This window comes from Bidens hawaiensis, unplaced genomic scaffold (assembly GCF_021521415.1).
Source record: "Bidens hawaiensis isolate Kalapana, Puna unplaced genomic scaffold, B.hawaiensis_p1.1 tig00032780_1, whole genome shotgun sequence".
In the NCBI taxonomy this organism is placed as follows: Eukaryota; Viridiplantae; Streptophyta; class Magnoliopsida; order Asterales; family Asteraceae; genus Bidens; species Bidens hawaiensis.
The window spans coordinates 124,921-137,490 of record NW_027495598.1 but is presented as its reverse complement, the minus strand read 5'-3'; the positions used below and the strand labels follow the sequence as shown (position 1 = coordinate 137,490).

The following is a 12,570-nucleotide window of genomic DNA, read 5'->3' as shown; positions in this document are numbered from 1 at the left end:
ACCATTCAAGTACGGGTGCCACTGCTTGTCGGCACGGGTGATTATTGCGGTAACCAAGACTAGCGTATCACAACTTATGAAATGGTGACGATTAGGAGAATGATGGTTATATTTTCGGGAAATGCAATGTGAGTAGACGAGGAGGACGAAATCCATGTGACAACATTATCCGTACAAATTAGTGTATATTATTCAAATGTGTATGCATGCAATAAAAATGTTTATTTGAGTCACTAGTTATAGACTAGACCTTCTAGTTTGCTATAACCAATGGCTCTGATACCAATCTGTCACACCCCGCTAGAAAGGAAACGCGGGTGCGTGACGTCATGTATACCATAAGCATATGATTATCGCCAACATAGTAGCATTAGGATACCAATAGTTTTAAAAAGCGTATAAAAACCATAACATGTTTTTAAATAAATTAGTTCAAGATAAAATTGGGATTTCTTGTATATGACCCTAAATATCAATAGAGCGAAACCCCCTAAAAGGTATCCTAATTTTTGACTTGAGGTCCCGTCTTCATGATTCCTTAAGTGCTTGTTAATCCCCTGAAAAACATACGTTTTAAAAAGTCAACACAATGGTTGGTGAGTTCACAGGTTTTGAGACTCAATATGAAATCACGTTATTCATAAAACGTTGAATCAGTTCATAAGTATACGATAATCTGTTGAATCAAATACGATGATCCTCCGTAAACTAGCTAAATATACGAATTAATATGACGAACTCTGAGCCTATAACCAAACCACGACTTATATCCTTTTGCCCTGTTCAAATCTCACAGATGGAATATACGCACCCTGTTTCGATGTAATATCGGAGGTTAGCGCGACTAACCTAACAGTAAGGGGAAATGTCAACGTCGATAGTACAATCCGTATATTCCTGTGGCTAACTCCGTTAGCTAATGGTTATAATATGTAAGCAAGGGTCTTATAGCACTACATAGTTCAACTCATGTTCGAATAAGGATTGGTGTTTTGTTACTAATTATCGTATATAAAAGCAATCTTGTATGTTTTCCACCCCGGATCTATAAAACAATAAAATACTAAAAAGGGGTCGTGAAACTCACCTCGTACGTTCAGTGTTCAATTCGTTAGCAATTTCAGTTTGGACTTGGGTCCGCTGCATTCACACGTCCTAAACGTGTAAAGTCAGTTAGTTACCGTTATCGACTCGCAAGTCGGTTTATGCTAGTCGCTTTCACCCAACTAGCCGTTTCGTTTATTATATTTGTGTCGGTTGCTTTCACCAACCAGATGTTTCGTCTATTACATTTGTGTCGGTTGCTTTCACCAACCAGACGTTTCTATTATTATATTGTGTCGGCTGCTTTCACCAACCGAACGTTTCGTTTGATTTCTGGATGACCCGTTGGTGATAAGGTTTTGTATTATTTTTTAAAGTAAATATTTATATACTTATATAAATATTAAGAATATAATTCTTCTTGGTGTTGTATTTATTTAGACATAACTGATTCGCTTGATCGAGTAATGTGTATGTATATGTGTATATATATGCACATATATATCTAATCATTGTTTCTTTAAGTCACGACAAATATTTTAGTAAAATATAATGTAACTATATTTTCGTTCATAACTATCCAAACCACTTTATATACCGTTTAAAAATGATTATTTTATGTTTAAAAGTATATATAATTCTTCAAAATATATGCTTATGTAAAAGTTGTCGTTTTAACACAAAATGCCGTTATTAAAAGTAATACTTATTATTTACCGTTTTCGAACGTAAAATTTAAAGTTTTATTTAAAATCGTATTTAAGCTTTATAAAAGTACATCAACGAAATTTCAACATATATATCTATTTTATTTACTCAAAAGTATATAATACGTTTTGACTTAAAAAAAAGCGTACATTTTTGTCTCAAAACACATGTATTCTTTTAATTACATTTTTCAACTTACAACTTTTGAAACTATATTTTTATGTCCAAAATTTACACATTCTTCAACCTTATCTAACTTTTACTTTAAATCACCAATATCTTTATCTTTTTTCAAAACCGAGTCATATTGTCTTTCAAATTGACTAACTCATATATATTATACAAAATCCACTTTTTTTTTCTTACAACATGGGTTATATACTATCTTTTGTACTTTGTAAACACACTCTACGTTTATCTTTCAAAATCATATTATATAGAGGACACCCATGTAAACATCTTTTAATAACATTCTTGTATAGACATATTTAGGTAATATCTTTAAAAGTTTGACATAATGTCCTTTAACCCCTTTAACCTTATCTTAGTAACACATAAACTACATTTAAGCATGCTTTTCATATCATTTAGCCCTTTCAAATCTCAAAGTGTTTTTCAAGAATAATAAGTTTATTTTCAAGTTTCTTAAACTTTAACTAGACGTGTAAGTATGTAAATTATGAGTTGGGTGTTAAAGCTAGCATAAACACAACATATAAAAATATAAAGATAGGCTTAGAGGAATTTAGCTCACTTAGCACTAGGATTACAGATTAGAAAGAAAATAGAAGATCTTGATCTTGGTTCCACTCCTAAAGTTTGTACACTTTCTTCCAAGTTTTTAAGTCACTGTTTGTTCTTGAGGATTAATCAAAATGGTTTGTATGATGCGTGTATGGGTTATTATATGAACCGAGATAAAGAGATGGGGGTTGGGGTGTGTGATCGGACTAGAGAGAATGGATGGTGTGTTTGGGTTAAAGTTGATTGCAACTTTGTTTAAGTGGCCATGTGCTCTTTTATATAAAGGAAATAAATAATGAATTTGTAGTAAATAATTTACACTATGACTATTTAAGGTTGAGTGAAGTTTTAGAACAAGTTTGATGGGACGGTGGTGGATCGGTAGACAAGGAGAACATGTGATGAAGTTGGTATGATGATGGATAGGATAGGATAGGATTTGCATGTTGTAGTTGAGATATGTAACTTTGACTTGAAGAACCACGGGATTCTATTATAAAATCATATGCTTATCATATTAAAATATGTGAGATAGGTGTGTGTAAATCGTGACTACCCTCACAAAATAATAATTCTTTATCTTAGTTTTTCTTGAGTTTGGTTATAGGTGTAAACAAGTTTGTTTATGTGTGTTTTTTATTTTTTTTTTCACATGCATGTTAAATATAACCACTTAAATTTAGGCGTGTTTTGTTGCTCTGTTATTCAAGCGTTCAAGAAACGAGCTCACGTATCCTTAGTGTATCATTTTTGTGTGCTCGTATGTATATACATACAACATATATATATATATATATATATATATATATATATATATATAGCGCGTTACCCATAAAGGTTTATTTACGAGACCTACGTTTATTTGAGCATAAATTTAATATTTAAACAAAATATTATTGTCGCGTGTAATATTATTAATTTTGTCATCAGTGTTCGTATGCCTTTGAGTTGGTAATGTTTAACCAAATAGTTCACTAAAATAATAATAGCATTTGAAGAATCACTTCATTTTCATTGCTAATATTTTATAAAATAATTGTAAAATTTATTCGTATAATATGAAATCAAACCTTATATACATTCATTAAATAGGAAACGCGTTCGAGCCGTTTAAACAAGTTATCACCAACGTCCGTTTGTGTCCGACAAGTGTGAGTAATTTAATTAAAAATAAACTACTTATGTGCAATGTATCGTGCACATGCGGGCCTATGCTAGACTCGTTGTGATTAAACTTAAGAAAATTTAATCATGCGGGAATTAATGTTAAGAAATCATAATTAAGCATCGGAAAAATGACTATTTAGAGGATTGTCACAAGATACCTTCTAGGTCCCCTTCTCCCATGCGATATATTGCCTTTGAGGGGGATGGCTTGGACACTTCAACTTAAGACACTTTTTAGGATGTTGATATTGTTGGAGACCTTACACCTACGCCACCTTCTGAATTACAAGATCCTTCTCATGTCGTTCTTTAGGATAAACCTTGGAGACGGAAGAGGTGGTGGTGGAAGTGGTGGCTTAGAACATGGTGGTGGTGGTGACGGGGTCGGTGTCTTTTTTGGTCCTATCCCCCGTGTTGAAGATGAGTTTTACTCCCTCCTTGGAGTCTTACTGCTCTTTCCCGGTTTCAAGACCTAGGTGTTTTTCGTGATTTCTTAAATCACTGTCTACCTCATTCGGAATTGGATTACTAGCGCGGACATTCCCATGGTAATCTTTATGATGACTAGGTTCGCGGAACAACTTTCTCTCTCTCTTCGCTAGCAAGGAGATAGCTCGAGAGTGGATGGCTATGAGAGAGTACTGGTCTGAGATGACTGCAAAACGGGAAAGGTTGTTGAAGGAAGCTGAGGATCACAGGAAGGAAGCTCTCGCTGCCAAGTGGAATCTTGCTACTGCATTCCAGGATTTAGTGTCTGCTAAAGCGAAGCATGGTGAAGCTGTTCGTCATTAGGAAGAATCTTGCCAACGTGAGAATGTGAAGTTGCTGGATGCCCGCGAGAAAGTGCAAGAAGTCAAGGCTGACCTAGAGGCTTCCAATGCTGCTCTTATTGCTTTGAGAGAGCAAGTAGCGGCTCATGATGGTTTTATTGTTGCACAAGATTCTTTGATTGTTGATCTCACTTCTTCTTTAACCACCCGGGACAAGGTTATTCAGCAGAGGGATGATGAAGTTACTCGTTTAAGAGCTAAGCTCGAGGGTTTGAAAACCGAGGCTATTTCCAAATACACCCAAGTTGATGAATTGAAGAAGGAGAATGCTATTCTCCAAGCGCATGTTGATGGTCAAACTTAAGAACTCTACATGAGTGATCCTGCTATGAAAACCCCCAGAAATGGTTCATGACTGACTTTGTTCGTGGGGTATTATTTTTTGTTTGCATTATTTTGTTGTATAAGTACTTATTTGTATGCTTTCTTTTCAGGTGGTTGAGCGTGTTAAGGATGGTCCCGATGTAACTGACTGTGTCACGGATGTAACACCCCGACTTAAGCGAAAACGCCTGAGGGTGACGTACAGATTACTTAAAAACATGTGACACTATTAAGTGATAATATTATCACTAATTACTTTGAACATCAAATACACAAGTTTTGAAAGTAAGAAAATACAAGGAAATAAAAACAACTAGCAACTTGCATCTTGATCCGTTATTTTGATAACCTAAGTACTAATTTCTCTTCTTTTTCTTCAACCTCTATTGGTTTTACCTGTAGCATGTATAAAAACAAAGTCAACTAACAAGTAGTTAGTGAGAATCACACGAATTTAAATATATACGTAATAGAAAATCATACAATTCCATGAACTAGTGTATATTGCACAAGTAAGGTCATTTCCAACGTACTAAGATAATCGCATGCAAGGTCCTTTCTAGTTGATAACAACCAACGTACTCGGATAATGTAACATCTCAGATTTTTCGTATTTGTTTAAACCGATTCGAAAATGTAATTTGGATCTTTCGAACTATTTAAAACTTGTATTTATTGGTATTTAACTTGATTTAACTTATTTTATAATTTCATAACTTTCAATCATGCCAAATAGTCCTTATAAACTCTTAAAATCGCTTAAAATGGCTAAAAATGCATTTTCGGGAACCACAAAGACTAATTTTGCCAATTCTTTCATGTTTTCAACTAAATTAACGAAACTTAAGCTCCAAGTTATATCAATTAATGTTTTAAAATATCCCAAGTCATTTTCTTGATGCTTAAGAGAACATCTTTAAGATATTGGACATGATTTTGTCATTTATTGATTATTTTGTTTCCTAAACGAGTTCATTTAGCAAATAAACGAATTTGTGGACTTTATTATTTAGACTAACATAACCTAAAACCCTAAAACTACAGTCCTTGGTCGTTCATAACATTAAACCCACTAAATTCTTCTTTCCCGTTGTCATATTCTTCAAGTTTAACTGAATTCTTTCAAGACTAGTTGACTTTGGTGTTCAAGGCTTCTTTGACCATAATTTTCTCATTCTTCTATTCATCTTCGGGGTAAGTTGTCTTCTTCAAAATTGTAGGTTTTTATTTTTAGAACAAAAGCCCTTAATCAATTTTACAAGTTTATGGGGTTTTGTAAGTCAATTTTAATGATTTTTCAATTACTATATCTTCTTATCGGAATTAGTTTTCGGTCAAGAAGAATTTTTAGTTTTATCTCGATATTTTGAGTGTACTGACCAAAACCCGACTCGTTGTTCGGATTCTGGTCAGTCCCAGCTCGCTTATTTACTAAAAACCTCATAACCGGAGTTCTATATATCCATTTGGATTGATTCCAGCGGCTATGTTCTCGATTTTGACTCTATTTTATTTTGTATAAGTATCAAGTCTTGTTATATCAGAAAACTTGTCATGTTAACTTTGCTCGTTTATTCTATCTCTCGATTTATTCGCTTAATCGTCAAGGTGAGATATCATTCCCCCTTTTATTTTACTGTTTTCAAACCTTTTGGGGACATATGCGAACTAATAGTTACTTTATATTACATACATACATAAAACTAGCAAACGAATGATGGTGTGTATTCAATCAAATGTTATTTTGTTACTTGCTTATGTGCTTACATTCTATCAAATTCGGAGAGGTCCATTATGATCATATTATAGTATGATCATACGTCGTCCTAGTAGCCATAGCCCGTGTTCGAGAGCCATGGTCAACCGACAATCACATTTGTATGCTAGTCATAATAGCTATAGCTCGTGTTCGTGAGGCATGGTCAACTGACACACTATTTGCTTATGGTTTGATTGATAATTACTTGCATTATTTTGTTAGCGCATTTATCATTTATTATTATTATTATTATTGTATCATGAAAATTGGTGATCATCTCACTCAACATGTGTTGTTGACAAATCTTTGTTATTTTCTACGCATATGCGGGTTATCAGTCGATTTGAAGTTAAGTGAAGAACGCATAGAAAGACCTTAGAAAATAAAATAAAGAATATTTAAATGTTATTTTGTTTTGGATTAATATTGTTATATTTGAAACTTGTGCACTTTATTTGAATTTTGAAATAAATAAATTAATTAGATATTGTCATATTTTATATTATATGATAGTACCTTGTGAGCTGTGAACCACGGTTCGTACCCCGGCATTTCCACCTTAGGTTGGGTGTGACAGATAATGAGGCCATTTTCCACTCATAACAACATGGTCCTGAGTGAAAAGGAGGGTGTATGATCACACTTATCACTCGAAATTGAAGCAAGAAGTCAAGTAAACACACAAGTCCATGATATAAATTGTGGTTTGAAAATGAATAACTAAGATTGATTTGAATAAGGTATACATGCTACCCCCAACGTATAAAAACATTAAAAGGGGGTGTGAGAAACTCGCATGTGAAATTGATGATAAACGGAAAGCGAAAGCCGAAAGTGCATTAACGAAACTGAAGCAATCGAACTTCATGAGCTATAATTTAAAAATACAAAATAAAGACTAACTTACGAGATTATAAAAGTTAATTAATATAATTTTAGGATTATGCAATATTTAAAGTATATTCTATTATTTTATGGCATTTTATATTATAATATTGTTTTTAAGCTTTATGAAATTTTAACGATTTTATTATTATTTTAATACTATTATAATTAGTAATTTATTATTAATAAGAGATTAATAATTATGGAATATCGATTTTTAACGGCATAATATTTATCTTGGAAAATGATTACGTTAGCGAATAAAAAGTTAACGAAACAAATAGATAATATAATATTATATTAACGGTCGATGCGAAAACTTGACAGATATGAATAAGTTGGTTTTTGGGTGAAAATGATAAAATTTAATTTATGAATAATTTTATTAAAGTTATAGTTTTATTTGATTTAAAATGATTTTTAATGATTTATATGGTTAATAATATAAAAGAAAAAGATTTAAAAAAAATAAAGAAACAAAACATGCTGACCCGGGTTCGAACCCGGGGAACCTCAGTCTTATGACTCACATCCATATGACTTAACCATCTGATCTAGCTTGTTTACTGTTAAGAAAACAGAAATATATATATATATATATATATATATATATATATATATATATATATATATATAAGGGTGGGTTCTAGTGAAAACTCCTCTTAAAGAGAAAACTTAAAAATTCATAAAAACTTCTAAAAAACTATTTTTAACTTTTTTTTAAATTTTTTTTGAAGTTTCTTTTTTTTTCCATTATTCTTATATGTGTTATTGGTTCCAAAAAAAAAAACTTGTCGGTAATCACGTTGGTAAAGTGCGCATGTGTAATAGTGTGCATTGCATATATGCAAAAGTGTTTGTATTGCATAGAATACAACATTATTGCACATATTTTATACACATCATTGTATATATGCAATATAAGACTAATACACACATCGAATACACATTAGTACGTATGTGTAATACAACATTAACGCACATGTGCACCACATCGACTTTTATTTTATTATTATTTTTTTCCATATAATACAACACTACTACACATATACAATACACAAATATTGAATATATGCAATAAAACACTATTAAACTCAAAAATACATAGTAATATACATGTGTAATACAACGGTATCGCACAGTAATACGTATGTGCATTACAACGGTTTTTTTTATTTTTTATGTTTTTCGAGTGAAATATAAGAAAATATAAGAATAATGGCTAAAACAGAATTTTGAAAATATTTTTTTATTTTTAATTAAAAATAATTCTTTAGGAGTTTTTAAGTTTTTTCTCTAAATGTGAGTTTTATTTTGATCATCTCCCTATATATATATATGTGTGTGTGTGTATAAATTAAGAATCTGGATCATCTTCTTCATTAGAAACCATTCCAATTCCATTATTTTGTTCTATGTTTGTCAAAATTATGTTAGGGGTTTTGTTTTGCGGCCCAAAATGATTCATAAACATATAATAATTACCTGGTAGAGTTACGGATTGACGATGAATGAGGTTTGGCTGGAAACAAAATTTGATGAACAAAAGAGAGTGTATTAGATTAAAATGATGATTTTAGCAGGTTTAGATGTTCGATTAGGTCCTGTTTATAGTCTCACATGGAGCGTTTGCTGTTAACTGATCGTAATTGCGTTTCATTATATCCCGGCCGTTTTACCGGGTTAAATACCCTTTAATCGTTGTTAATTCGAATGTTTGACGATGATTAAGTGTTTCTCCGTTAGGTCTAAAGGTGTAATTGTATTAAACACCATTGCACAATGGTTGTCTCTTAACAATGTATGATAAGTTTATTGTTATTTTGTATTTTGCTTAATTATTAAATATAATTATCTCATAAAGTATTTGTTTAATATACGGGTCTTAAGCCAGCATCGGTAAGAAATTGAATCCATATCAATGAGTTATATTTTCTAGTAGCAAACTCTTAAATTATGAAAAGACGTGGAATAAATTTGCATCTTAATGGTTAAGAAATTAAGAAATATTTATGATGAACTTATTATTCTAACTATTACAGAAACAAATAATTAATTTATGATTTCTTTAATAATAAAGCGTTAATACCTATGATAAAATGGATCACTTTCCCTTCCCCAAAAAACAAAATCTCATGATCTCATCTATCCATCAAGAAAAAAAAAACTTGAGTAAGTCTACTGGCTCAACCTGAAAAAAAAATTCTCTAGCAAGATTCGATTCCACGATGAAAGTTATGCCTACTTAACCAATTAATTACGTTGAAAATCAGTTATTAATTACGATTTTGAATGTACCTATTAGCTTAAAGGAGAATATTCCTTGGGGAGAGTTCGTGTACAAATAATATTTAACATGGGAACGTACGAAAAATATCAATCTAAAAAAAATAAACATGTATGAAACAATACCAATTACAATAGTAATCTACATAACCAACATTTTATAATAATAAAAAAAAAACTTATTAATAACAATAAAAGAATTAAAATCTAACAATATACCACAAACAAATACTTGTAACTAGGGGTGAGCAAGAAACCGAATTAACTGAACTGAAACAGAATTAACCGAAAAAACCGAAGCATTAATCGACGGTTTATTTTTTGTTTTTTTGAAAAACCGAATTTTCGGTTTCGGTTTGATTTTCCATTTTTAAAAAACCGAAAAAAACCGAACCGAACCGATATGTGTTTTTACTTAATTATTAATACAATTATATGTGTTTTTTTAGATATTAGGACCGGAAACAAAATACCAAAAGGATCTACCGTCGATGGTGATGAGAATTCTGAAGATTGTAAAGATTGGGAGTAAACTTTGAATATAAAGAATGAAGATTGGAACTAAACTTTTAGTGTTTTTTTTATTAAGCATTTTGTTGAATTTTAAACTCTAATACTCTTGTAAGTTTGTATTCGTTTGGTTCCACGTAACAAATACCTATTTTTGTTTTTTGGATCTAACATGCATTTTCATTTTTTTGGAATTTTTTTTGCAATGTCTACACACACAAAAAAAACCGATTATAACCGAATCGAAACCAAAAAACCAAAAACCAAAAATCGAACGGTTTGTGTATTTGAAAAACCGACTTTTCGATTTCGGTCTCGGTTTCACCTAAAAACCGAACCGAACCGAACCAAACCAAACCAAACCAAACCGTGCTCAGCCCTACTTGTAACAGCAAATAAGTTAATAATAACAACAAAATACACAAATACCTGTTTATAATAGGAAATTAGGTTCCATTGTTGCTAGATCAATATTCCTATTCCTATATTTATTAAGATGAAACAACAAAAGTTTGATTAGGAGAGGTTTTTACGATATTCGTCGATCATGTCCTCCGATCCTAACTGCACCGTTTACATCGGTAACCATTTATCATTATCATTAGTCCAGTAATTTGATTATTAGTTCTTCAGCGATCGTGGTTTGTAATTGACGATTGATTAAGTTATCCGATCACTCACCCCGAAACCACGTTCGTAGCTCTGTCGTTGAATTGATTTCTTCATCTTTTACTTTCTGCTGCAATATTGAATGTATAATAATTCATTCTTCATACACGAAATTAATTGTCATCATCTAAATTGATTGATTGACTGGATTTTAGAATTATGTGTTCCATCTTAACATTTCACGGCTGTTCACCGAGCCCAACCGACCGAGGGCTTGGCTCATTTACAAATCGAACCCAACATTGAACATTGAGCGATTTCCGAGCATTACTTATTTAAAGTTTCAATAGCAAACACGTTTGAAGTTGTAAGTAATATATATGTAAACAAATTAGTAGTTTTTACTTTGTAGACAAACGCATGAATTGATAGATGGTAAATTTCTATAAGAGGAAGTTTGAAGTGAGATATGATGAATTTGTAAACAAAATACCTGAAAACTTGAAGCGAATAAATGAAATTGATGGAATTATGGAAAATTTATAAGAATTTATAAAATTGTGTGTCTATATATTTATATAATTAATTAATTAGAGCCAATTGAACCAAACCAAACCGAGCCGAAATCAAGCGAGCGTAGAGCGGTTTGGACAGCTCTAACATTGTTCATGTATTATATGTGAGGATCAATTCTTTTCAATCAATAATCTTCAATTAGAATGTAAAACATTGTGATCAGATATCATAATCATTGGTTATATTAAGGCAATATAAGTATTTACAACATAACTCGGTTATGGACATGATTTTTGTAAATCTTTTGTCTGTAAAGGTAATTTGGATGAGAGAGTGACCGATCGGGTTTTATACGATATCCTTATTCAAGCTGGACGGGTAGTTGACTTGCACATTCCACGGGATAAAGAAACCGATAAACCGAAAGGTTTTGCATTTGCAGAATATGAAACTGAGGAGATTGCAGATTATGCTGTGCGGCTTTTTAGGGGCCTCGTGACACTTTACAGCCGAACCTTGAGATTTGGAGTAATTTAACTTCCCTTCTTGATAGTTAGCGTATCAAATATTATTTTACTTGAGTAATAATATGTAGTTTTCATAATAAAATGGACAGATATCCGGACAAGACAAGCTTACTCCAAATATGCAAGCAACATATAATTCTTTCTATAAATCAAGGCACCATGAAGATGCTGCAACAAGCACTTTTTCACGGTATGCAAATTGTAATATATCTTTATTACTTGATGATTCTTATTCATGACAATGTTGTTATTTAAATCTCAGTTTCACGTTGTGTAAATAGATCACATGTGGACCACAAAATTTGTGACTGTCGAAGAGGTTTTGGGACAACATGGGATGGTTATACCCGTTCTAGGTCAAGCCGATAGGATATGAAATGTTTAAAACAATATGCTACTTGATAACCAAATTAATGACTATTATATTGTGGTTAACTCAAATATTACAATAGGGATTTGTTAATGACCAAAGGTCCAAAACCCATATGTTTAGTATGTATATCATTAGCTAGTGGCCTTCACTTTGTTTAGTGTATCTATATTTGGTTGATTTGTAGGTTAGGTTTTTAGGTATTATCATTGCTCTTATTTTAATTATTATTGTTATGATTATTCCAATCTATGTAGATTGGAAGGGGAAGAAGCTTGAGGTGCTTTTATA

General features: G+C 31.8%; 1 protein-coding gene across 1 annotated transcript; it reads left to right on the top strand.

The window, feature by feature from the left end:
* The first annotated feature begins 10,742 nt into the window (after positions 1 to 10,742).
* On the top strand, positions 10,743 to 12,570 carry LOC143584054 (spliceosome-associated protein 49-like). The gene is made up of 4 exons (XM_077066209.1): positions 10,743 to 10,838; positions 11,699 to 11,910; positions 11,999 to 12,099; positions 12,191 to 12,570. Exons 1-4 carry the CDS (start codon positions 10,805 to 10,807, stop codon positions 12,276 to 12,278), a joined length of 435 nt encoding a protein of 144 aa, XP_076922324.1. The 5' UTR covers positions 10,743 to 10,804; the 3' UTR covers positions 12,279 to 12,570.

Coding starts and splice junctions, on each gene's coding strand:
- LOC143584054 (XM_077066209.1), top strand. CDS start 10,805: ATGTCCTCCGATCCTAACTGCACCGTTTACATCG. Junction 10,839..11,698: donor TAACTGCACCGTTTACATCG/GTAACCATTTAT, acceptor TTGTCTGTAAAG/GTAATTTGGATGAGAGAGTG. Junction 11,911..11,998: donor GCCGAACCTTGAGATTTGGA/GTAATTTAACTT, acceptor TAAAATGGACAG/ATATCCGGACAAGACAAGCT.